The sequence below is a fragment of the Onychomys torridus genome, chromosome 7 (assembly GCF_903995425.1).
Source record: "Onychomys torridus chromosome 7, mOncTor1.1, whole genome shotgun sequence".
Taxonomy (NCBI): Eukaryota; Metazoa; Chordata; class Mammalia; order Rodentia; family Cricetidae; genus Onychomys; species Onychomys torridus.
The window spans coordinates 106,098,963-106,125,669 of record NC_050449.1 but is presented as its reverse complement, the minus strand read 5'-3'; the positions used below and the strand labels follow the sequence as shown (position 1 = coordinate 106,125,669).

Genomic DNA, 26,707 nt, shown 5'->3' with positions numbered 1-26,707 from the left:
TTATTTTCATTTTTGTTGTTTTATTTTTTTCTTGTTTTCTGTTTCTAGAGACAGGGTTTTCCTGTGTAGCCCTGACTGTCCTGGAACTCACTCTGTAGACCAGTTGACCTCTTTCAGCGATCCACCTGTCACTGCCTCCCAAGTGCTGGGATTAAAGGTGTGCACCACCACCGCCTTCACTGTGACATCTTTAAGTATGCTTAGAATTAAAATTTTTAAAGAAATGATTAAAAATGCACCTATTTCTAAGAACCCCCCCTCCCGTGTGTGTGTGTGTGTGTGTGTGTGTGTGTGTGTGTGTGTGTGTCTTGGCTTGCATGCCTTGGTATGGAAATGGGGGTCAGAGGACAAGCCATAGGAGTTGGCTGTGTTGTCAGGCTTGGCGGCAGCAACTTGTGCTGCTGAGCTTTCTGGCCAGCCCTGAAGAGATGTTTATTTTTAAACTCAAATCTTTAGGGATTATTGTTCTTTACTACATTGTTTCCTATGTTGGGTGTGTTTGGGGGGCCATCTTTGAGCCATAGCATGTTGGCTTTCTCTCAAGCTTTGTTAAACTTGCTCAGCTCTCTTTACATTGTTAGGTATGTATCTTAGATTAGAGTCTTGTTATAGCCAGAACTGTGAATAATAAAGAGAGGGATGTGGTATACTCTGCCATTTTGGTAGATTTCCTTCCTGGAGAACTTTGGTACCTGAGACAGAGGTGGAACCAGAGGGTGGCTTGTTAGTGGTGTCTGTACCCTCTGTGGAAGTATATAGCTCTTGTATTTGGCTGTTCAAGAGCAGCATTTTGCCTGTGGTAACTAGTTATGTGGGGTCCCTCTTGTAAAGACATAGCTGGTCTTGTTTTGTTGGAGTTTGCTCCATGCTGGTCAGACATTTCTGACTTACTGACTGCCCTCCCATGTACTTCCAAATACTTCCCTGTTACCTCCCATAGCATTTCTTTCTTTTCTTTTCTTTTTTTCCTGGTTTTTCGAGATGGGGTTTCTCTGTGAAACAGTTCAGGCTGCTTTGGAACTTACTCTGTAGACCAGGCTGGCCTTGAACTCACAGAGATCCACCTGCCTCTGCCTCCCGAGGGCTGGGATTAAAGGCGTGTGCCACCGCCGCCCAGGCCCTCACAGTTTGTGACCATGTAAACTTAGAATATATATAGTCTCTTCTCCCCATGCAACTCAGGTTTTGCTATTTGACCTCATCTTGTGGAGGATAGGCTTGGGGTAAAGGTTTCAGTTTGTTCTATGCAGTCATTCTTTTCTACCTTTGAAACAAGTAACTTCATGATCCATTTCCTTCCTGCTTACTTTCCAGCAGGGCTCAGGGTTACAACTAATGGGCTGCCTGTTTTTTTGTATGGCTTGAGGACACCTCTTGGGTGGGTTAGCACTGTGAACCTTGGTGGCCTAATGGTGTTCTGTGCTTCATTCTGCCCTTTGCTCCCAGAGCTTTCTCTGTTGGCCACAGCTACCTAGCTTTACTATGCTGCCACCCACTCATTGGCTATTGTGCTCAGCCATGCTTCACTCCCAGTAGTGGACCCCTAATCTGGAAGTTCACAGTGAATTACTTTGTTTTCCCAGAGGAGAGGAGAGTGCATTGAAATTTGGGTGTGGTTTATTGCTGACAAAATGCCCGATGAAAACCAGAGGGAGAAAGGTTTGTTTTTGCTCATGATTTCAGAGGTTTCCAGTCTGTGGCTGCTGGTTCAGTTGCTTGGTGCCTGTTACACAGCCAGAGCATGTGACAGCAGAGGCTGCTCACCTTATGCAGCCAGGTAGTTTGGGGAAAGTGGCGCAGCCAGAGGAGATGCGCCCTTCAAGGGCATGCCTCCAGTCACCCTCTTCCTCCATCCAGCTAGACATTACTTCCTTGTAGTGCAGATTAGGCTGTAGAATTCATTAGTGGATTGATTAATTCATGGATTTGATTAGCATTTCCTAATCTAGGCATGTCTCCACAGTGCCACCTCCTGGAGTCAGTCTTGAGGTGACACTTCATAACCAAACTGCAGCAGGTGCTGACTGTGGATGGCTGCTGCTTCTCTGTCTCCTCTGCTGCAGACTGGGACTTTTCAGAGAATGTCTTCAGTTGATGGGAGTTGGACAGCTGTAGGTTCACCAATTTAGGCTTGGGTGAGGGGCAGAAGTTTCTTTCCTATTATGTAAGCACTTACACACGGTCTTTGCTTTCCCCTTTCACTAACAGTCTAGAATATCCCTTTTTTGAAAAAGTTTGCCAATTCCTGGTCTGTAGCCAGCTTGGCCTCACTCTGGCAGGCACATCTTCAGACTCTAGACCTTGCTATAACCTGTTTCGATCTAGTTCTTTGGTAGTTTCTATCCATTCTCAAAAGGAGATTCCTAAATTTGCCTTTTCAGAGGTAGAAAATAGATGGCTGTTTTGAAAGCTGCATTTTACAGATTCATTTGCTTGGAGCTGGCAACAAAACTGAGCAAACATATCCTGTTCTCTCGGACTTTAGAATTCCGTGAGAGAAAAGACATTAAACATAACCCTAAATTGACATATTGCAGTCTGTGACATATGCAAAGAAGATGTTAAGGTGTTTAAGGGATCATAAGTGGATGGAGCTAGTTTTGAAAAGGGCTTAGATGGATGACCTCCATCACTTTGCATCACTGGGTTGCATTGGTCCATGTTAGATTCCTGCAATAGCTCAGGAGCTCCCTGTCTCATTGTCTTCTATTGTTTGTTCAGCTGCAGTCAGGTTTTTACATAGTGGCCATAGTGACTGCAGGGGAAAAAACCCAAAACCTAATATTATGTTGCTCTTTTGTCCAAACTGTCTGACTGTTCACTCTGTCATTCTGTGTAAGAAAAACTGAAACATTCATACCCAAGGCCCCCTTGCTTCCCTGACTTCATCTCCTACTGTTCACTTCTGTATTGGCTTAATGATTTTATTGTATTAGCTGCTTTGCCATGCCAGGTGCAGGGCTGGCATTCTAGTGCCAGGCTCTTAGCACCTATTTTCCCCTCAGATACTTGCTTGGCTCACTTCTGCAGATCTTTTCAGTTCATGGTGTGAAAAAAGTTAACTTCTTTAAAATGACAGCCTTCTTACTTCACACTGTGCATAACTTGTTTCCTTACCCTCTTTCTTTGTAACAGTTACTACCTTGTCACTATATCATGTGTTCAGAAACTTTTCCTGTGGTGGAATATTATTTTAACTGGGCAAAGCTGTGTTACATTTGTTTCTGCTGCCTTTGTTAACAATGTGAAGATGTGTTACATTTGTTTCTGCTGCATTTATGTTAATTAAATAAAATTAACTTGGGCTCAGAGGTGGGGTTAGCAACTGGTTGACAGGAAGTAGCAGGGAGGGGCTTAGTGTGGTTTTTTTTGTTTTTGTTTTGTTTTGTTTTGTTTTGTTTTTTAAGGTGGGGCAGAAGTGACTTCTGGTCACCAGCAAAGAGAGAAAGTTAACCAGTTGCTATTCTAACTCGAGTGCTCAGGTTTTCACCCGGTCTTTAAATCTCGAGAATATAGAGCTTTAATTAGAACCACCTTTAGTGGCAGCAACAGAGCCATTGTCTGGGGAACAGTACTCCCCACCCTCACCCCAAGGATATGGCCATTGTGACGAAGTTAAAACATTTTCCCTCTGAAAAGTATCAGCAAAGCTATAGACTTTAAATGCTTGTTTATTGCTGAGGTCCAAGGTCCTAGAAATTCCCTTGGACATATTAAACTCCTAATATGGGCTTATTGAATGAGTATAAATGAACGAATGAAGGTATGTCAGCCCAGACAAAGAAGAGGGTAATTGTTAGGGAAAGGTTTTTAGGTGTAGAGTAGAAAAAAGGGAGTTCAGGACCTGAACCAGAGAAAATGTAATGCGTTGACCTGAATGTATAGTGAATATCCTGATGTTGGGCATGAGAGATGGTGGCCAGATAATGTACAGACAGCATCATTAAAAAATTTGAAGTGCCGGGCAGTGGTGGCGGCGGCGCACGCCTTTCATCCCAGCACTAGGGAGGCAGAGGCAGGTGGACCTCTGTGAGTTCGAGGCCAGCCTGGTCTCCAAAGCGAGTTCCAGGAAAGTCTCAAAGCTACATGGAGAAACCCTTGTCTCGAAAAAACCAAAAAAAAAAAAAAAAAAAAAAAAAAAAATTTTGAAGTAATAGTACTTTTCTGTTGTTATGATAAAACACCATGACTGAGGAAACTTAAAAGAAATGATGTTTTGAAACTGTGGTTCTAGAGCAGTGATTCTCAACCTGCAAGTCATAACCCCTTTGGCAATCCCTGTCTCCAAAAACATTTACATTACAATTCATAACAGTAGCAAAATTATGGTTATGAAGTAGCAACAGAAATAATTTTAGGGTTGGGAGTCCCCACACCATGAGGAACTGTACTGAAGGGCTGCAGTGTTAAGATGGTTGAGAACCACAGCCCTCGAGGGACGAATTGACCATCAAGGGGAAGCATCAGGTAAGGCACCTGTAGCAGCAAGCTGAGGGCTTACATCTTGAACCACAAGCAGGGAGAGAGCACATTGTAGCATGAGTTGTTAGAGGGTCTTATTAATAAAATCAAACCTGGAGCCAGGTATTGGGGTGAACATTGAAAGATCAGAGAAACAGAACCAGCCACAGACACCTCACCTTGCCAATTCCTCAGCTGATCCTGTTTCCTCAAACTGGAAACCTCTGAGTTCTCATCCAGAATGAATCTCAGCTGAACTGCTGCTCAAAAGCCTAAAAGCTTAACCAGGCCTAGTTCCTGGTCCTCACGCCTTAAATATCTTTCTGCTTTCTGCCATCACTTCCTGGGATTAAAGGCGTGTGTCACCATGCCTGGCTGTTTCCAGTGTGGCTTTGAATTTTGAGATCCAGGTGGATCTCTGCCTCTGGAATGCTAGGATTAAAGGCGTGTATGCCACCATTTTCTGGCCTCTATATCTAGTGGCTGTTCTTTTCTCTGACCCCAGATAAGTTTATTAGGGTGCACAATATTTTGGGGAACACAATATCACCACAGCACACGAGAAATGGTGAGAGCTTTTGAAATATCAAAGCCCACCTGGTGACATACTACCTCCAGCAAAATCACACCTCCTAAGCCTCCCAAACAGCACCATCAAATGGGGACAAGTGTTCAAATGCCTGAGACTATGGGGGACATCTCTTTTGTTACCACGACAGTAATTCATCAAAAGGTTTGAATACTTAAAATTTGTTCCTAGGGATATGGGCACTTTCTTATGTAACCCAGCCATGTCTTTCATAATTAGGAAGCTGGCTAACTTCATTTAATCTGTCCAATTTGAGTTTTGCTGATATTCCAGTAGAGAGGTTTACAGGTCCCTGACCTGGTTTCCGCAGTTCATTGCTTCAATTACTAATGCCTCTTTAATGTCCTTCAGTCGGAACAGCTTTCCTTTTGGCTCACACCCACCATTTGTAATGGGATGAGATTCCTTCTTCTGGTGTGCTTGAAGACATATACATAAAATACATGAATAATCCAGGCACTGGTAGTGGTGCGTGCCTTTAATCCCAGCACTAGGAGGCAGAGCCAGGCAGATCTCTGAGTTTGAGGCCAGCCTGGTCTACAGAGTGAGATCCATGACAGGCACCAAAGCTACACAGAGAAACCCTGTCTCGAGAAAAGAAACAAAAAAATACATGAATAAATAAATGTTTTGAAAAAATGCTAGGCTAGTGGACTACATCCTGCCCATGACCTTGGCAGTTTTTGAAGAACACAGTTACTTTGCAGAATAAGGGTATCCCCCCCCCCTCTCTCTCTCTGTTAAGGAGACAAGGTCTCTCTATGTAGCCCTGGCTGTCCTATAACTCACTGTATAGACCAGGCTTGTCTTGAACTCACAGAAATCCTATGTACTGTGATTAAAGGCATGTGTCACCATTTCTGGCTCCCCGTGTTAAGGTTTTGTGTCAGATTTCCTTGTGGCTTGGATGTCTGTGTGCAGGTGGACCAGTGCTGCTTTCCGGGTATATTAGGAGGAGTACAATGCTATGTGACAGCTTGGGTTTCTATTACTTGGTTAGGATACTGTTTGCCAGGTTCTGTGACTCTCTGGTTACTGAGTATATATACTCATTAATAAGTGCTTGTAGAGATTATAGCATCAAACTTTTATTACTATTGATTTATTACGGCCTCAAACTCTCTGATCCTCCTGCCTCTACCTCCCCATTGCTGAGATTACAGCTGTGCACCACTGCCTCTAGCTTATATAATGCTAGGGATTGAATCCAGGGATTTGTCCATACAAAGCTTTGATTATTTTTAGTATTCATTGATGAATATTACCACAACCAAATCTATACTGTGGGGAAAGATGTACTAGTTGGCATTGCAGAGTGTATAGAACTGTTTCTGGTCACTTGTTTCTTTACTTGAGAACAGTGTTATTTTCTTCAGTGGACTGATTTGTCAGTGTGATTTATTTATTTGGTGTGTGGGTGCATATGTGCACAGGTAGGTGCATGTGTGCACATTCATGTAGAGGCCAGAAGTCAACCTCGGCTGCCATTCTTCTCGTGCCACCCACATTATTCATTTTTCTTTCTTAATTTTTTTTTTAGTTTTATGCACATGGGTGTTTGCCTGCATGTATGTCTGTGCACCACATTCATGCCTTGTGCCCATGGAGACCAGAAGAGGGCACTCGCTGCCCTGAACTGGAGTTGAAGTTGTTTGTGAGCCACCACGTGGGAACTTAATCAAACCCAAGTCCCCTCAAGAGCAGTCAGGGCCTTAACCGCTAAGCCATCTCTCCTGACCTCCTTTGTATTTTGAGACAGTTTCTCATTGGCCTGAAGCTTCAGGGTCCCCATTACTGAGGTTACAAGCAGGGATCCAACTCCTCGTGTTGGCGTCACAGACAGTTTAACGACAGAGCCACTCTGCATTTCCTGTTTCACTGGTTTCTGGACTTGACTGTTAGGCACCCTTCAAACTAGCTTCTTGTGGCTCATTGTGTTTTCTGTTTTTCATGTCTCTGTCACTTTCCAGCTTGAGTCTTTTGTTTTCCCAGTTGTATCCATTTCTCTAAGGAGCACTGTTAGTGCAGGACATTATTAACCGGACACTAAGTGTGATTCTTGTTCCTGTGAGGTGTCATTGCTCCCAGGCCCTCCCAGCATATGTAGTTAAGAAATGTATAATAGTTGTTCTTGTTTATCTCGACAGTGTTAAAAAGTGAGTTCACATTGATGCTTCCAGTCCCGCCCTGCCCCTCCCAGTGTTGAGGATTCTTTCCTCTGACAGTGAGATAACTGGCTCCCCGTTAGCCAATGTATGTTCACAGAATGCTCAGGTCTTTCAGTTTGCAGCCAGACTTATTGCCATACCAGTCAGACATGTTGCTTTCTGCCTCTCTTGCTTGCCTTCTTGAAACCTTCCCTAGAAGTATCATTGAAAATTAGTCATGATGAAGGTGGGCATTTGTAGACAGGAATAAGTGAAGGGAGGAGGCCAGTCAGAAAGTATAACTTTGACCTTTCTCTGTCCTCTGATTGCTAGCTAAAAGGCTCACCCTGAGCAGTGGCTTGGGTATGGGTCAGTTTGCTTCATTATGTGAGATGTTGGCTGTTGTGTAGAACATACACTGCAAAGAACAAGAAAGAAGGCTTTTGGATTGGTGTACCTGAAATGGATGTGCTTTGTAAGCTTTGGGAAGCTGTGTGTGTGTCAGTAATGGACATACCTAAAATGTCTGAAAGTCAGTAGATCTGTTGTTAATCAGTTGACCAGATACATGAACTTCTCCAATGGACATAGATAGTCAACTGTAGTCAGAAGGTTTCTCTGGTCCTGCCAGGCCCCTACAATCCTATGGCCTGCTTATAAAATAATCGCTCAGAAGCTTATATTAATTATGACTGCTTGGCCATTAGTGCAGCCTTATTACTGACTAGCTCTTACGCTTAAATTAACCCATAATTCTTATCTATGTTTAGGCACATGGCTTGGTACCTTTTCTGCCTTGATGTCTTGCTTCCTCTGTGTCTGGCTAGTGACTCCTGACTTAACCCTTTCTCTTCCCAGAATTCTCCTTGCTTGTCCTGCCTATACTTCCTGCCTGGCTACTGGCCAATCAGCGTCTTATTAAACCAGTGTACAAGAGCATTATCCCAAGCAGTCAACCTTTTTAATTTTTTAAAAAAATTAAATTTATTTATTTTGTGCACGTTGATGTTTTGCCTGCATGTATCTCTGTGTGAGGGTGACAGATCTTGGAGTTACTGGGAGTCGAACCCAGGTCCTCTGGAAGAGCAATCAGTGCTATTAACCACTGAGTCATCTCTCCAGCCCCTTTTTTAAAATTTTTAAAGGCTCCATGGCTGTTCTGGAACTCTGCCTCTGCCTGCGCCTCTGTCTCCCCAGTACTGGGATTAAAGATGTGAGCTGTCACACCAGACCAAACACAGTCATCTTAATAAAGTATTTTAAGAAATACAAAGTTGTCAGGTGGTGGTACACACCTTTAATCCCAGCACTTGAGAGGCAGAGGCAGATGGATCTCTGTGAGTTTGAGGCCAGCTTGGTCCATATAGTGAGTTCTGGAACAACCAGGGATACACAGAGAAACCATGTCTTGAAAAACTGGAAAAAGAAAAATACCGAGTTTTCAGATAGGTGTTTATTTCCTTTTACTCAGTGATAGTAGATGGGTGTCTGTCTGTCTGTCATCTTCAGTGTAGCTCTTCACTGTGCACAACTTACTGTGTAGTTTAGTTGTGACAGGACTTGTTTACTAACCTTAAAGCAAGTGGTTACATTGGATTGGGGGGCCACTGTAGTTGGGGACAAATAGTGTCTTAGTATTATATTGCTGTGAAGAAACAATAATGGGCTGGTTAGTGGTGGTGCATGCCTTTCATCCCGGCACTTGGAAGGCATAGGCAGATGTCTATGAGTTCAAGATCAGCCTGGTCTACAAAGTGAGTTCCAGAATAAGAGCTACACACAGAAACCCTGTCTCTGGGTGTGGGGGAGGAGGTATAATTTAATTCACCTTTAAAATTCTAGATTTTTTGGATTTTATTTTTTAACACTGTGACCATGACAGCTCTTATAAAAGAAAACATTTGTTACAATTTCAGAGGGTTAGTCCATTATCAGGATGGTGGGAAGTATGGCAGCAAGCAGGCAGCCTGGTGTTGGAGAGGTAGCTGAGAGTTCTACATCTAGATCTGCAGACAGCAGGAAGAGACACTGGCACTTACTTGGGCTTTTGAAACCCCAGAGCCCACCTCTGGTGATACTTTTCCTTCAACAAGGTTACTCCTACTCCAGCAAGGTCTCACTTCCTAATCTCTCTCAAGTAGTACCACTACTTAATGATAAAACATTCAAATCTGTGAACCCATGGGGGCCATTTTTATTCAAACCATCACAGATAGTTATGGTGTAGTCTTTTAAAAAAGTTTATTATTTCTATTTTATGTGTTTGGGTGTTTTGCCTGCATATATGTGCACCATAAGCATGCCTGGTACCTGCAGAGGCCAGAAAAGGATGTCAGAGTCCAGAAATCTCCTGGAACTAGAGTTACAGATGGCTATGAGCCACCATATGTGTTCTGGCTGAACCCAGGCCCTCTGAAGAGCAACCAGTGCTCTTAACTGCTGAGCCATCTCTACAGCCCATATATATATCAGCTGGGCTTTTATAAATTCATGTTATTTTACCCTGCTAATAATTAATCTTTCTCTTTTTTAGATATTATGATCAGATTTGTTCCATTGAACCCAAGTTCCCATTTTCAGAAAATCAGGTAAGCTATTAATTTTATTATATTATAAAGTTGTGTGGTGATGGCAGGTCACTTCCTCTTATCCGTGGTACCATTTCATTGAAGTCAATAATGTGTCTTTACTATGTTTAGGCTTCTGTGGAGTTTTTTATAAATGAGAAGTTCTGAGATCTGTCTGATGTGAATCTTTGTCCTTCTGAAAATTCTCCTGAATTCTCTTCATTTCTCCCTCAGTCCAGAGTGTTAATCTGTGTTTTATATCAATAGAATCTGCATATAGATGGAAATAATCTGCTCTTTTCTCCCTGAGCTTTTTTTTTTTTTTTTAAAGAGGGCAGAGGGTTGAGACAAGGTCTCTACATAGCCCTGGCTGTCCTGGAACTTACTGTGTAGACCAGGCTTGCCTTGAAATTAAAGAGTCAATATGCTTCTGCCTCCTGAGTGCTGGGATTACAGGCTTGTGCCTGTCATGCTCACTTTTCCTTGGCTTTTACAAAATTGATAAGGAAGATAATTATTCATTCAGTAAGTACTCTGTTTAGTGCTTTAAAAATTATTGGTATAAAATACACTTGTGGGCTGGAGAGATGGCTCAGAGGTTAAAAGCACTGACTGCTCTTCCAGAGATCCTGAGTTCAATTCCCAGCAACCACATGGTAGCTCACAACCATCTGTAACAAGGTCTGGTGCCCTCTTCTGGCCTGCAGTCATACATGCTGTATACATAATAAATAAATAAATCTTTTTTAAAATATACATTTGTGCTGTGGATATCGCTCTGTATAAATAAAATGCTGTTTGGCCAGTGGCCAGGCAGGAAGTATAGGCGGGACAAGAAAGAAGAGAATTCTGGGAAGTGGAAGGTTGGGTGGAGAGACACTGCCAGCAGCTGCCATGACAAGGAAGATGTAAGGTACTGGTAAGCCATGAGCCACGTGGCAAAGTATAGATTAATAGAAATGGGTTAATTTAAGATAGAAGAAGTAGAAACAGTGTAAGTTTCTGTGTGTTTACTTGGTTGGGTCTGAGCGTCTATAGGCCTGGCGGGTGAGAGAGATTTGTCCTGACTGTGGGCCAGGCAGGAAAACTCTAACTACACACTTGTATTTTTATTTATTTATTTTTTTGGTTTTTTTTGAGACAGGGTTTCTCTGTAGCTTTTGCGCCTTTCCTGGAACTCACTTGGTAGCCCAGGCTGGCCTTGAACTCACAGAGATCTGCCTGGCTCTGCCTCCCGAGTGCTGGGATTAAAGGCATGTGCCACTACCGCCCGGCATTACACTTGTATTTTTAAGATATAAGAATGTCTTTAATATATAAGAATGTCTTTAATATATAAGAATGTCAGCCTTACTTTGTCTTTATGGGTAGTTGTTGGAAATGCTGATAGTTTCTATGGATTTATGTGGGAGACTTAATGAAAGTCTTTAAAGTATGTAGTACTTCTAGATCTTAAATGGTAGAAGAAAAGTACTTTGTGGACCTGAAGAGATGGCTGAGCCATTAAGTGTTTACCTCTTATGCATAGGTTCCCAACCATCTATAATTCCACATTTGGGGGTCCAGTACTCTTTCCTGGACTCTAGGGCCCCTCCTCTTCTTCTCCCCCCCCATGAAAATAAAATTACTTTTAAAAAGCACTTTATACATCCCCCCCCCCCCCAGGCAGGATTTCTCTGTGTAGAGTAGCCCTGGCTGTCTCGGAACTTGCTCTGTAGACCAGGCTGGCCTTGAACTCACAGAGATCTGCCTGGCTTGAAATATCTTAATGCTAGTATTTTTTGAGGAAAAAAGTTTGTAGGAAGGAAAAGGGTCATTGGCTAGAGTGACAGGTGCACAGGGAGCTCTGTCCCTCTCTTCCTGGGTTTTCTTCAGTGTTAACAACTTTGTTTTCTCTCCTTCGCTCTAGATCTGTTTGACATTTACGTGGAAGGATGCTTTTGATAAAGGTTCCCTTTTTGGAGGATCTGTAAAATTGGGTATGTAATTTTCAATAAAAAATTATAGACTTGCCTTGAGCATTTTTACTGCTTTTAGATTTTTAAAGTTGCTTTCCTTGTGAGTACTAAAGGTTTTTTTAAAAAAAAAAAAATCTCATTTTGTTTTTTAACTTTAACTTCTAATCCAATGTAATTCAAAATATTTGCAGAGCCCATACCTTGCCAGGCACTGTCCTAGTTACAAAAATGCATAAGGCGGTTGTGTTCAGTTTGATTGTGAAGATAGTTATCTCTGAAATGTACTGTGTATACATATGTGTAGAATGCACCACAGGATGATGTTTTGATCCATGAAAGACTACATGTATGATGGTGGCCACATACGGTTGTTGTCTGATGATATTGTACCTGTCTTATTTTGTCTTACGTGTACAATAAAGTGCTTAACGGCTCATTTCTCCAGAACATGTTGAAGTCATTGAGGCATGGCTATAAAATCTCATGTGAGTATAGATGAGCAAGAAGTTAATTCTACCTGTAGAAAGAAAGCAACAAGTTAGGTTTTGAAGAATGAGTTTGTACAAACATAACTAAGGTCAGAAGGTGAAGGCATTTTGATCAGACAGTACAAGCCTTAGTTTCCTCAACTGAAAAATGGAAATAATATTTACTTGAGGGAGATATTGTGTAGATTAAGAGAGTGAAAACGTTTCAAGTCTTTAAACAGTGTTCATTAAGTTTTAATTGCAATGAACAGTAAGTATCATGTTATTACTATGTATAAGCTATCATATATTTGTACACACACATTATATGATGTCCATATTTTTATAAACATGTTGTATGATGTATGTATATTTTATATAGTAGATACATATTATATAAGATACAGCAGCTGGTCAGTGGGGGTCCTTTAATCCCAGCACTTGGGAGGCAGAGGCAGGTGAATCTCTGAGTTCCAGGACAGCCAGAGCTACACAGAGAAACCCTTCTCAAAAACAACAACAAAAATACAGCATATACTAAATATCTTGTAAGATGTGTGTGTGTGTGTGTGTGTGTGTATGTGTATGTGTATATAGATACACTTAAGTAAATATATGTGTATACCTTATGTATAGGTGAGAAAATTGGAATATTATAAAATATTATATAATGTTTTCTGTATAAGATGTGATCAATGTACTAATTATTGTTATGGCTAGAAACCATAGGTTGAATTGGATTTTGGAAGGTGATTGTAATGGAACAAAGATTGTGAAGAGGTATAAATGTGCTGTTGAATTTGTAATTTCCCACTTAATATTAATAGCCAGTCATTATTGTACCCAGGGCTTCATATGTGTTATGTTACTAAATTCCCCAGGAACCCAATCAGGAAAGGCCCTTTCATTGCTAGTTGAGTATATTGGCTTGGGAAGTTTAAGTGACTTGTGAAGGGTATGTGGCTAGGCTTCAAAGGGGCTGAGATAGGAATGCAGAGAGCCTGCCTTCAGGACTAGAGAAACAGACCATTTGAGAGATCTGTGAGATGGTGAAACTAGACTAGGTAGTTGGTATGGTCAGAGAAGGATTGGGCTTGGAAGGAATTCTGGGAGGTAAAGTTGACTGGCTTTATTGCCTGTCAGAGGGATGAGGAGGAGCTAAGGGTTGACTCTGAGATTTGACCTGTTGGGTATTTAGTTTTTAAAAGGTTGAATTTGGCTTTCAGGCTACCTCTGTGTAAGCATCTCTCTGACGTTTGGAAATAGTAGATTTGAAGCACAGAAGAGAGAGAGAGAGTTCTAGATTTTGTAACAGTTACTTACTCATTGATAAAAATTCATTCACCTTCGACAGATTATAGGCAAAAGCATGTAAGAGCCAGAACTAGGGTGAAGTTGAGAAAAAGCATTTGCACCATGGAAGACCAGGAAAAACATTCATTGTGGAAGTGAATGGTGGTCCTGACACTTGGTTTCATGCTAGAACAGTTGGGGGGCATGTTAAAGATGGATATTCAGTAGAGTATGCCTGGTGCCATAGAAAAGAAATGTTGGGGTGGGCCACTTGAGTCACCCGTCTCCAGCTGACTGGGGATGATGCAGGCTGAGGCACTGACTGCCAAGTGGAGGTGAAACGGCATGGATTTGGTAGGGGAACGTCTGGAAGAAGCCAGATTGTAAGGTTGAGGCGGGGTGGGTGGAGGGTGTGTGTGAGGAACTGTAATCTGCAAATGTAGCTTGCTTGTGTCAGAAAATTTACAGTAAGGCTCGAGGCGACACTGTGGAGAGTTGGGAGCCAAGGTGAAGAAAAGGATTTTTAGTGCTGTTGTGACTAGGCTGATTGGCAGCTCAGAGTAAGGAGCTGATGGCAGGGGGCAAGAAAAACGTGAGTGAGATGGTTGAATTGGAGGCCAAGGTCCTACAGGTGGGCAGAGTGTAACTGAATACAGGAGGGAGAGGTGCTCTTTGCTATTTTGACAGGTCTCACTATGTAGCCCTGGCTAGCCTGTGTAGACCAGGCTATGCAGTGAACTTAGGGTCATTTCTAGTAGCTAACATAGAAATTGAATGTCCTTCCTTCAACAGTCTCTTACTGCACATTTGCCAGACTTTGGTGTTATTTTAGAAGAGTAAGTGATCACTCTGACATGTATGTGGTGACATGTTAAACTGTGCCCATGGAATACTGAATTCGGTAGCCTGCATCATACAACTTTAGGACCCTTTGCTTTGGCTCCTAGAGACACTTGGTAAAGAATCAGTTCCAACTCCTCCCTGAAGCTTGCATCCAGATAGCCTGAGCAGGTGCAATGGCAGTTTGCAAAATGCTATGTGTGAGCACATCTGTAGTTACTTAATGAAAATAGAAAAAGCTTTATTTTCAAGAGGTAAGATAGTAGGTGATTTAAATTTTATTTTCTTTTTAACAGTTGTTTGAATTTTTGAAAACATTATTTAGCCACCCACCCACCCATCCATCCATCCATCCATCCATCCATCCATCCATCCATTTATCTATCTATCAGCAGGGGTTCTCTGTGTAGTCCTGGCTGTCCTAGAACTTGCTCTGTAGACCAGGCTGGCCTTAAACTCACAGAGATCTGCTTGCCTCTGCCTCCTGAGTGCGGAGATTAAAGGTGTCCACCACTACCACTGCTTGGCAAAATGTTTTTTATTTATAACTGAGTTTTTTTCTTAAACTCAGTATAGAAGAAGAGATTGTGGCAAACAAGAACAGAGTTGGATGCTAGGAAAAAACATGCTCTATGGAAAAAGGGAGAATAAAATATTATTTTTTAAAAAGCTGGTTTGTTTAGAAGTTATAGGAGATATCACAAAGTTAGAAAAATATAAGGCCTAATCACTGAAACAAAAGATAATCTGTAATCTCTGAGCTATGAGGTAGTATAAAAATAAAATGGCAGATGACAGCCTGGGGTAATGATAGTATGAGAAACACAACTGCATTTATTGCTGGTCCTTTTAGTTGCAGCACTTAATTCTTCAGCTCTAAGAAGTTTGAAAAAATATTTTTCTTATATCACCCTCCTGCCCCTTGGATTCTTTATTAGTCAGATTTTGGTTGTTCTGAGTCTAGGAACAACTTTACTTCTTCTTTTTTTTTTTTTTTTTTAGAAAATGCTGTGATCAAGTTTTAGATTTATTTTACCCAATAACTTAAAAAATATCCTGTTTGGATTTGATCATGGCCACCATTCTATAGCCCCAGAACTTGGGAGGGAGAGGTAGGTTGATCAATTTTAGCGTGGCCTTGGCTAACCTGGGTACACTGAAATGACAATAGCAATAACTGTATTGTTTTACGCATGTACAGCCTTAAGGTTTCTTTAAGGATGTTAACTCTGATCTTTGACTTGTTGGAATTGCCTACATTTATTCTGGGCTCAGTTTTTAGTTTCCTTTTTTTTTTTTTTTTTTTTTGAGATAGTGTCGTATGTAGTCCAGGCTGACCCAAACTTCTTATGTAGCCAAGGAGGACTCTACAGCCCTGGTTCTCCTGCCTCCATTTCCCAAAATGCTGGGAGTACAGATGTGCACACCATGTTACCTTGATCGTTTATTTGTCCTCAGGACCTCCTCACACTATTTATTATTTTTGTGTTACTTTGTTTTCTTAGAGTTAGTTAGAATGCAGATCGGAACAGTTGATGTGTCTGCTGAGTGAGTGAGGAGGAGATCAGAGTGGGTTTGGGAACAGATAGAGAACTGGCTGCTTGCAGAGAGGCACTGACTACTTCTTGGTTCTACTGTGTGGAGTAGACAGCTGTCATGCTGCTCCGGTTCTGAGATGCACTGTGCGTTACTCTGTGTAGGAAGCCTTCTGAGTGTTTGGCTTGGTGATACTGTCTGGGGAACTATATACAAGATGTGGAGTTACACTGTGATTAAATTTTACAAGTAACTGTAAAACTATTGTAGATTAAAAGAATTATTTCTATTAGTGATAAGATACACACAATCTACCATCTTAATCATGGTAAGTGTACAGCTTCAAATGGTATTAATTATGCTTACTGTTCTGATTAGGGTTACTAATGCTGCGATGAAACACTGTGACCAGAGCAACTTGGGGAGGAAAGGATTTATTTCAGACCACACTTCCAGGTTACAGTTCATCACTGAGGGAAGTCAGGGCAGGAACTCAAATGCAGGAACGTGGAGGCAGGAGCTGATACAGAGGCCATGGAGGAGTGCTGCTTACTGGCTTGTTCCTCATGGCTTGCCCAGGATCATCAGCCCACAATGGGCTGGGCCCTCCCCATCAATGACTAATTAAGAAAATACACTACAGGCTTGCCTACAGGTTCATTTTGTGGAGGCATGTTCTCAGTTGAGGCTTCCTCCTCTCAGATGACTCTAGCTTATGTCCAACTGACATAAGACTAGCCAGCATTCTTACAGCCCTCTGCAGTCATCGTACCATCTGGTTTTAAATCTCTCTCATCTTACAGAACTGAAGTTGTACTCATTAAACAGTAACTTCCCACAGACATGTTCATCCTCTTGTCTTCATATTTTACTGTTCTAAGTACTGCATCTAAGTAGACTTACATATTGGTCTTTTTAAGATGTTGTAAGAAGCATAATGCATGGGATTACCTTTTAACCATTTTGAGTCTTGTCTCTCCCCGCCTTCCCCTCAACACACACACAGGGTTTCTCCGTGTAGCTTTGGTGGCTGTCCTGGATCTTCCTCTGTAGACCAGGCTGGCCTCAAACTCACAGAGATCCGCCTGGCTCTGCCTCCTGAGTGCTGGGATTAAAGGTGTGTGCCACCACAGCCTGGCTTTAACCATTTTGAAGTACGTGGTTTTTAGTAGTGCGAGGGTACATTCACACTGTAAATAGATCTTAAAAACCTAAGTGCTGATTAAACAGTAGCCTCCTGGCCCCGTCATTGGTACCCGCTGTCTTAAGTATTTGCTGTAAGTGAATCCTAGTCTTTCATGATGCTTATTTCACTTAATGTAATGTCCTCCAGGCTTGTCTTACATGTAGGTTCCTTCCTTGGAAGTTGTCTAATAAATACTTCATTGAATGTTCATACGTTATTTTGTTTACACATCCTGGTTGATGGTCACTCAGGTTGCTATTTGAGTGATGCTACCATGAACAGAAGTGTAGAAATTCCTCGATGAGACTCTGCATTCATTCTTTTTGGTATATACCCAGGAGAGGGATTTCTGGGTCATATGAATCATTTTAAGTGTTTGAGGACCCACACATTATTTCCTATAGACCTGCAGTATTTTGTATTCCTTCAAGTAAAGGTTGTAGTTTATCATCAACACTTGTTCATTTCTTTTTTAAAATTAAATAGTTATGCTGATGGATGTGGGTTGTATAGATTCGTCATCAGAGAGGGGGGATCTGGAAGACTATCAAGGAAGCAATGGTATGCTTATGTTGATGTAGGGGCTGGTTGTGCGTGTGCACATGTGTGCTCATGTATGTATGTGTGCATGTGTGCCTGCATTGTTGGGGGAAGATAAAAATTTGGAGAGGCCATGGAAAATTGGTAATGATTTATTTGAATTTAAGTAATTAAGTGAGAAATAACACAAAAATAAGTTTTATAATTTGAACCTGACTATAGGAAAAATGTGGGAACAAAGAGAAGGAGAGAAAGAATAACTTTTGAGTTTTTGATGATGGACATAATGTGGGAATATGGACAGTCGGCCTGCAATAGGTGATAGGTGAGAAGGCAGGTCTTCGGAGAGCCCCTGGGATAGAGGCCATGGTATTTCTCATTGAAATATTGTTTTCTTTAGAAGAAAAATAATCTGATACACTTTTCCTTCTCAATTTTTTTTTACAGCTCTTGCAAGTTTAGGATATGAAAAGAGCTGTGTGTTGTTCAATTGTGCTGCCTTAGCTAGCCAGATTGCAGCAGAGCAGAACCTGGATAATGATGAAGGATTGAAAACCGCTGCTAAGCAGTACCAGGTATGCAGAAAAGCAGTTCCTACACAGGGATGCATGCTGGATTCCAGGAGTGGTTGGCATTTAGATGGTAGCTGCTGCCTTCTTCATGACAGATGCTCTGAAGTAAACTGATCCTTGAGTCCTTAAACACTGCAGCACTAAAGCACTATTCCATTGCCCATGTCTGTTTTTCCTCACTATGTCCTCCCACCCAGCCCCTAGCACAGTGCCTGGCACAAAATAGAGGCTCAGTGAATGTTGATTGGACAACAAAGATGAAATATGTGGGGCGAATGCCATACATTTGTGGAAAACCTCTTATAAGTAAATGACTTCATTCAAAAATGGTTAGACATTGTGTGTGTGTTTTCTCAGGGTGAGGCACATCCAAAATTTCAGTGGTATGGCAAAATTAAGAACTTTTGGCCAGAAAATAAGTTAACTGTAGACTGTGGAGAAGTTGTGTTTAAGTGTGGTCAGGCCTGGACTGTTCTGAGGATAGCTTCCTACCTTAGGGACTAATCATCTGCTAATAGGGCATGCTGTTTTGTGGTACTTTATTATTTACTCAGCTTTTATTTATTTTTTGTTTCAGATAAAAGAACAATGTGATATCTTTTTTAAAAATTATATTTAAAAAGAGTGTGTGTGTATTAGTATGGCTGAGCATGTGTGTGGTCAGAGGACTTGTGGGAGCTGGTCTCTCCTTCCACCATGTGGGTCCTGCGGCTTGACCTCAGGATGTGAGGCTTGGTGACAGGCACCTTTCCATACTGAGCCATCTTGCTGGCCCTGTGATAGTCTTGTTAACACAGTGACTTTGAGTTTTGTCTGTGTGGTCCACCAAGCTAACTCACTTTAAAATTCCAGATTGACTTGACTTCTTTATTTTCTCAGCTTGCTTTGTTTCATAAAAGTAATTTTAGTAGTAACCTCAACACAATAAAATTGGGAAGAAGAATATAAGGGGGCATTTCACTAGGAAGTTGTAAATGCCAGATGAAAATGTCTGTGTCATTGCCGGCTTTAGAGTGTCTCCTAAGCCCAGTATGCTTATTTGAAAGGTGACTTTGTTTGGATAAAGTCAAGGACATTGCTGTGCTAAGGACAAATGAGTAGAGGCTGGAGGAATGTCTCCGTCTGTGAAGAAAGCACTTGCCTTGTAAGCTCAAGGGACCTGGGTTTGATCCCCAAAGCCACACAGTAGATGCTGGGCTTGGAAGTGTGTGCTTGTAATCCATTCCCTAGGGCTTGCTCCCCAGCCAGACTAGCCTCTTAGGTGAGTTCTGGACCAATGAGAGACCCTGACTCAAAGGAAGTGGGTGGAGGTCCTGAGGATGACACACACACATGCACACACGCACACAGCCATTTGAATAGTGTTTTATCTCTTCATCTGTTCTTAGATAAGTTTTGAAGAAGTGTATCTAATAAGTTAGTGCTGACTACCTTTGGCCATTCTCTTACTTTACTCTCTCCTGTAGTTTGCTTTGAATCTTTGTTAAACTTTTTGTTGCTCTAGAATTGTGGTGAGGCCCCTGTCTATGAATGAGATGATCTCAGTATGGAAATGGACATGATGTCACACTATCCTCTCAGTCGGCCTGTAGATGTTTGTTTGTAACCGTAGAAAATTAAGTCTCAATGGTAAAGAATTTTTTTTTCTTTCCTTCTAGTTTGCTAGTGGTGCCTTTTTACATATTAAAGACACAGTTTTATCTGCCTTAAGTCGAGAGCCTACTGTGGACATATCTCCAGATACTGTTGGGACCCTCAGTCTTATTATGCTCGCCCAGGCTCAAGAAGTATTTTTCTTAAAAGCCACAAGAGGTAACTCCAATTTCTTGTTTACTATGTTACATGTGAAAACAAGAGCTAGGCTTTTATACCAAGTTAATGATTAGTTCATAGTATGTTCCATGTAGGTAGGGTGAGAAGCGGTCTTTGAGTTGTCAAGCTTGCTTCAGAGGGAGAGTTACTGGAGGAAGATGGAATGCTTCACATGGCAGTGGCTGGTGCCTGGGTGTGGGATGGCTATGGGATCACTGCATTGGAATTAGTTTGTTAAGAATGATTTCTTTTAAGATTTGATTTAAGTGTGGATTCAGGTGTCTGTGCCCTGCAGGTGGAAAAAGGGCTAGAGTCACAGGCATTGTGAGCTATTTGATGTGGGCGCTAGGATTTGAACTCTGGTCTTCATGATTGAGCAGCAAGTGCTCTTAACCATTGAGCTATCAAGAAGGGCTTCTTTAAGGTAGTCCTGTTTAAAATAGACTTAAGTGGGGTTGGGGATTTAGCTCAGTGGTAGAGCACTTGTCTAGCAAGCACAAGGCCCTGGGTTCGATCCTCAGCTCAAAAAACAAATAAGAAAAAGTAGACTTAAGTGACAAGAAGAGCTATTCAGGCACTATCCTTGGTGACTAGGGAGAAGAACACATTGTAAAGGTATGTAAGTCCGTGTGAAAGATATAGACTGAATGTCTAAGTATAGAGAAATTGAAACTAGAAGAATCGTAAACACAACTTATTTTTTTTTTTCTAAAAATGGCAATTTAGTTGGGTGTGGTGGCTCATACCTGTAATCCTTACACTTGGGAGGCCAATACAGGGTGATTGCCATGATACTGAGATAATGCTAGGGTACCTATCGAGTTTCAGACTAGCCTGGCAATGGTCTGAAACCCTGTCACAAACAAACACACACAACAAATTCTGTATGTGGTGACTCATACCTATAACCAAAGCAGTTAGACTTTGGCTGAGTTGGAGCCATCCTGGGCTACAGAGTGAGACTGTACTTCAGAAAATGGTGCGATTGGGGAGGAACATTCCCCTTTTGACTATAATGCAGTGTTTTCTGGAGTATTCACAGAGTTCATAGTCAGTACCCCTATGTTGGGGTATCCCCACACCCGTGAATAACTAATGTCAGGTCACCCCCTTCCTTCTGCTGCAGCTGCCAGCAGCCATTACTCTATTTCTGTGGCTTTGACTTGTTTATAGAATTGTTTATTTACTTATGTAGCCTGGGCTGGCCTGGAACTTGCTATGTAGCCAAGGATGGCTTTGAATTTCTGGTCCTCTGGGTTTAGGCACAAAGTACTAGTTACATATATAGGCATTACCATATTTTGCTACCTGTGGAATACTTTTGTGTGTAGATGTTTCAATTTAATCAATATGGATTTCTTTAGACAGATGTGTAAATTTTACTTTCGTCTTTTTTAAAATATGTGTGGTTGTGTGGTTGCTCTATGCATGTGTACCAGTTGTGTGCTTGGTACTATTGGGGGCCAAAAGAGGGCATCAGATTCCCTGGAACAGGAGTTAGACAGGTGTGCACTGCTGTGTGGGTGCTGGGAACTGAAACTAGGTCCTCTGGAGGAGCAGTCTGTGCTCTTAACCGATGAGCCATTGCTCCAGTCCCAGGTGTGTCTATGCCAAGTCATGTATCAGGTTATTTCATTTATTTTATTATTATTTTGTGTGTGTGTGTGTGTGTGTGTGTGTGTGTGTGTGTGTGTGTGTTAGGGATGGGAGAGAATACAGGTGCATGTGTGTGATGGTGCTTGTGTGGAGGTCAGAGGGAACTTGGAGGCGTTGGTTTTCTCCTTCCGCTGTGAGTTCTGGTGATGGGATGCAGGCTAAGTTGTGCAGTGTGTACATACCTTTACCTGCTGAGTTTTGTTGCTAGCCCTTGTCTCATGTACTTCAAGTACAATGATCATTTAACTAACATTTTATTCCAGATAAAATGAAAGATGCCATTATAGCTAAGTTGGCAAACCAGGCTGCAGATTACTTTGGCGACGCTTTCAAACAGTGTCAGTACAAAGATACTCTCCCCAAGGTCAGTTACTGTCTTCATGGACACTTGGTTATTTTGCATGCGGAAACATTTTTATGGATGAGAAACAAGTTGAAAAGTATGTTTTAAGAAATCTGGTATTTTAATGAAACATTTGAAGAATAGTTTTTAGAATATTTTCTTAAGTTTTAAGATGCATGAACTGTTCTTTTAGGGGATGCCTTTCTATTTACGCTTCACTAAATTTATTTTTCTGAGCTAAAACTCTTGTGGAGATCTCGAATCATCTGTCCTCTGTCATTGTATTGTCCTGATTGTTGGTAGTGTGGGAAGAAGCATGGGTATGGAGCGTGCTGATGATTCACAGTTTTAATCATTGTCCTGTTCTCTTAAGGATGAGCCTTAAAGCACAGAAACAGACACAGAGGAAAAGAAAATCTAAGTCCATCTGATTCCTTGATGAGAGTTAAGTTTTACCAGCAGGCATAGGGCATTTGGCCGCTAGTGGACAGCTAAGAAAAAGCAGCTGTCCTGACCACATGCCACAGGAAGCATTGGTTTAATGGAAGCTTTTCTGAAGGAGTGATGGAAAAGACTGTGTAGAGGTGTCTTATAAATGACAAGACATGTGACCAGCTGGGCAAGTAGAGTTGGAGTGGTTAAGGTCATGCTTTAAACACTGGCAAAGAGGGACTTCCTTTTTTCTTGTCTTTTTTTTTTGGTTTTTCAAGACAGGGTTTCTCTGTGTAGCTCTAGCTGTCCTGGAACTAGCGCTGTAGATCAGGCTGGCCTCAAACTCACAGAGATCCACCTGCCTCTGCCTCTTGAGTGCTGAGATTAAAGCCATGCTCCACCATTGCCTGGCATGAAGGACATTTTAACTGCTCTCCCTCATAGTTGGACAAAGAATTAGTTATTTGTGGTAGTAGGTGATGTTTGTAGGAGAATCCATGAGTTTATGTTATTCAGGGATCTTTGTAAATTATGAAACCACAGAAAACATAGGGTACAGCTAAAAATAAATGTAAGGTGCCCAGAAGTATGTGAGCAGTGGAGAGCTAATGTCAAGATGTATAGATTGAAGACCCATTGGGCTTGAGATCATTACCGGGCACTTGCCTAGCTAGTACCTAAGACTGGGTGCCATCCACAGCACTGCCACTGGTCCTCTCCCCACAGTTTAGAAGTTTACTCAGGACTCTTTTTTTTTTTTTTTTTTTTTTTTTGTACTTTTAGACTACAGAGGTAGATCCTAGCATTTTATTATTATTTTTTTTTCACATGGTCAGGAAGTAACTGGGGCCTTGGTTGGGGAGGAGGGGTAGGCATATAGGAAAGTGTATAGGGAGGCCCCCCGGAAGTCATGCTGAGCTGTTTAAACCTGAGTTGACCTCCTAACGGATGGTGAACTCGGGAGAGCCTCGCTCAGGACTCTTATAGGACTCAGAATCTCTCTCCATATTTGGCTGCACAGTGCAATGTCATATCCTGTCACAGTCCTGTCATCTCAAAGGCTTGGAAGCCAACTCTGCAGCATTCCTGGGTCTTCTTGGAACATCTTTACCGAGATGCTCCAGCCTTCCTTGAGTACCGACAGTTTCAGAGTACAGTGTGTTTGAATTTCTCCTTTCACTAAGTCTCCTGAGGTATTTTCACCATAAGCAGCAATTCAGTTCTAGTTCTAACAGGATGTCTGGAAGTAGTGGCTCAGCACTGGGTTTTTTTTCCTAGCAGACAGAAAACATTCATGGTAGCAATTTGGTTCTTGATGTAACAATTACCCAGTGTATTTATTGGATTTTTAAAAATACCATGTACTTCAGAAAGGCAGTGATATTATAGGATGCGACTTGACATTTTGAAGGGTCACGACCATTATAGTGGCTTTCTTGATTCCTGTGTTTGGATTTAAGTGTGTTAGACTATAGTTTTTTTAAAAGTAAATTAGGGCGAAGTTACACTTTATCATCACAGTCAGTCACTAGTGCATTTGTATGTCTAGGATATATTTTTGAGTATATAATACTGAAATGTCAATATTTATATGATACTAAATTATTTTTTTATTGGCTACCATAATCTTTTTTTACAGTCTCTCAGCATATGAATTTAAGTGAGGACTTACCTTACTGTCTTTTGTCTTTTAAACATGATGAAACAGTCAGCTCTAGAGCAGTTTCATTAGTGTATGTGAGTAACTGGTGTAGGTCCCTGAAGGCTGGGTAAGGGGCTAAGAAAGCTTCTAAAGCTGGGCTTGGTGTTCCTCCATGGATTTCCCAACTCTTCCCAATGCATGCCTTCCTTTCTTCCTTGTAAACAAAATGCTGATTTCCTACTCCATAGAATGAGCTTCAAAAAACCTGAATTGGCTTCATTTAACAGTTTAAAACAACAAACAAGCCTTAATTTTAACTGAAAGAAATGGATTCATAGATGGCAGTCCCTGCAAAACCACAAGGTCTTTGCTCACACCTAATGACTAACCTATCTAAACCATTACTGGGTGATTGTAATTTCTGTCTCCTCTCCTTTTTCTTCCTGCATCCTTGTTGTCTGTGATGATTTGTGTGGTTGGACTCTCCCCTGGTCAGTATTTTTATTTCCAGGAGGTATTCCCCACCCTGGCTGCAAAGCAGTGTATTATGCAAGCCAATGCTGAGTACCACCAGTCCATCTTGGCCAAGCAGCAGAAGAAGTTTGGGGAAGAGATCGCAAGGTTGCAGGTGAGTTTCTTGGTGATAAATGCTTAGGTGACATTCTTCTCCTGTTTCTGACTAGTGAGACCCAGTTTGCCCATAAACACTTCCTGTTCATTGTCTTTATCAGAGGCAAGTGATGATTTTCATCCTTATACTTTGCCTACAAGCATGTTTTGAAAATCTTCATGTATTTGAAAATTGCATTTGAATTTTTATTCTGTTCTCTTATTTATCCATTCTTATTTTATGATATGTACTGCTTAACTTGTAGGCCTATAGCCCCACAGTTTGAGAAGGATGCACTCTAGTCTTTTTACTATGTGGTTCTTTTCCTTCTACACTGTGGGTATGCAGTGGGTGCTTTTGTGCGTGCGTGCATGCCTGCATAGGCCAGAGGTCAATGTCAGGTGTTTTCTTCAGTCACTCTTCATTTTGGTGTTTGAAAAAAAGTTTTCACAACCTGGAGCTCATTGTTTAGGCCTAGAGTGGCAGGTTTCCCGGCCTCACCCGGAGTTAGGGTGGAAGTGACAGGGTCTTACTTAGGTCTTCATTAGGGTTTCTATTTTAAGAGACACCATGACCATGGCAACTTTTATAAAGGAAAACATTTAATTGGGATGGTTTACAGTTCAGAGGTTCAATCCATTATCATGGTGGAACATGGGTCCATGCAGGCTGACATGGTGCTAGAGAGGTAGCTGAGAGTCTATATCGAGTAGGCAACAGAAATGAGCTAGGAGTGGCACACTTCCTCCAACAAGACCACACCTATTCCAATAAGACCACACCTCCCATTAATGCCACTCCCTTTGGGGGCTATTTTCTTTCAAGCCACCATACTTTGTGACCAGGCTGGCTTTACAGTCCTGATCTTCCTTCTCCAACCTCTTGGGTGCTGAGGGTCTAGGTTTATTTCACCATGTCCTGCCATATTTTAAATGTTATGAATAATCTCACAAATAAGAAGTATGAGCCAACAAGTATCCATTACGTTTGTTGTATTTGCTATTTTCAAGATAAGATTCTCTGTGTAGCTAGACTGGCTTCAAACTTGGGGTTTTCTAGGATCTTGAATGCAGGGTACAAATATGCTGTTATCATCCTTTCTTCCTGGCTTACCTTTTTTGAGGCAGTGTAGCTTTCTGAAAAAGTAGCTGAGGCTGGCTTTGGCTTTGAATTCCTGATGCTCTTACCTCCTCCTCCTCCTTAGTGCTAGAGTCACAGCAGTGCACTTTGTTATTTGATGCTGGAGATTGAACCTAGGGCCTTGTGCATGGTGAACGAGCACGCTAACTTCTGTTGGTGGGGTCTGTTGGTGATGTTTTCTTTGATTTATTGACTCATTCTATTTCTATTTTTGTTAGTTTTTTCTAACATACATTTATTTATTTGTTTATTATTTATTTTTCAAGGCAGGGTTTCTTTGTGTAGCCTTGGCTGTCCTGGAACTTACTGTGTAGACCAGTCTGTCTTGAAACTCACAGAGATCTATCTGCCTCTGCCTCTTGAGTGCTGGGAATAAAGGTGTGCACCACCACCACCTGGCTTCTAACAGTTTTAGTTTACTGGATTTCTCATTCATGATGGTCTTGACTTTCTCATCTGTGTTGCTGACGTTTTTCTAGGTTGTGAATTAATTTCTTTACTTGCTCTCCTTGTTTGTATCCTCTGAAGTCATGGGTTATTAAAAATAATTTAATAATTTACTTTATGTATATGGGTGTTTTGTCTGCATGGATTTCATGTGTGTGCAGTACCTGTGGAGGTCAGAAGAGGGCATCTGATACTCGGGAACTGAAGTTACAGTTGCAAGCCACCACTGGGTACTGGGAACTGAACCCACTTTCTCTGGAAGAGCAGGCAGTGCTTTTAACTGCTGAGCCATCCCTCCAGCCCCATTTTTAGAAACACTTAAAAATTTTTTGCCTTGCCGGGTAGTGGTGGCACATGCCTTTAATCCCGGCACTTGGGAGGCGGAGCCAGAGCCAGGTGGATCTCTGTGAGTTGGAGGCCAGCCTGGGCTACAGAGTGAGTTCCAGGACAGACACCAAAACTACACAGA

At 41.7% G+C, this 26,707-nt stretch overlaps 1 protein-coding gene across 2 annotated transcripts in view; it reads left to right on the top strand.

The window, feature by feature from the left end:
- LOC118586854 (programmed cell death 6 interacting protein) overlaps positions 1–26,707 on the top strand; it is a 62,650-nt gene that overhangs the window by 7,389 nt on the left and 28,554 nt on the right. Inside the window, exons 2-7 of one of the 2 annotated variants that reach the window (XM_036192227.1) lie at positions 9,731–9,785; positions 11,674–11,743; positions 18,032–18,159; positions 19,815–19,968; positions 21,888–21,988; positions 24,553–24,669. In XM_036192227.1, the coding sequence (XP_036048120.1) occupies positions 9,731–9,785; positions 11,674–11,743; positions 18,032–18,159; positions 19,815–19,968; positions 21,888–21,988; positions 24,553–24,669 (625 nt within the window). Of the gene's footprint in view, positions 1–9,730; positions 9,786–11,673; positions 11,744–18,031; positions 18,160–19,814; positions 19,969–21,887; positions 21,989–24,537; positions 24,670–26,707 lie in introns of both variants that reach the window. The other variant, XM_036192226.1, reaches the window with a different exon arrangement.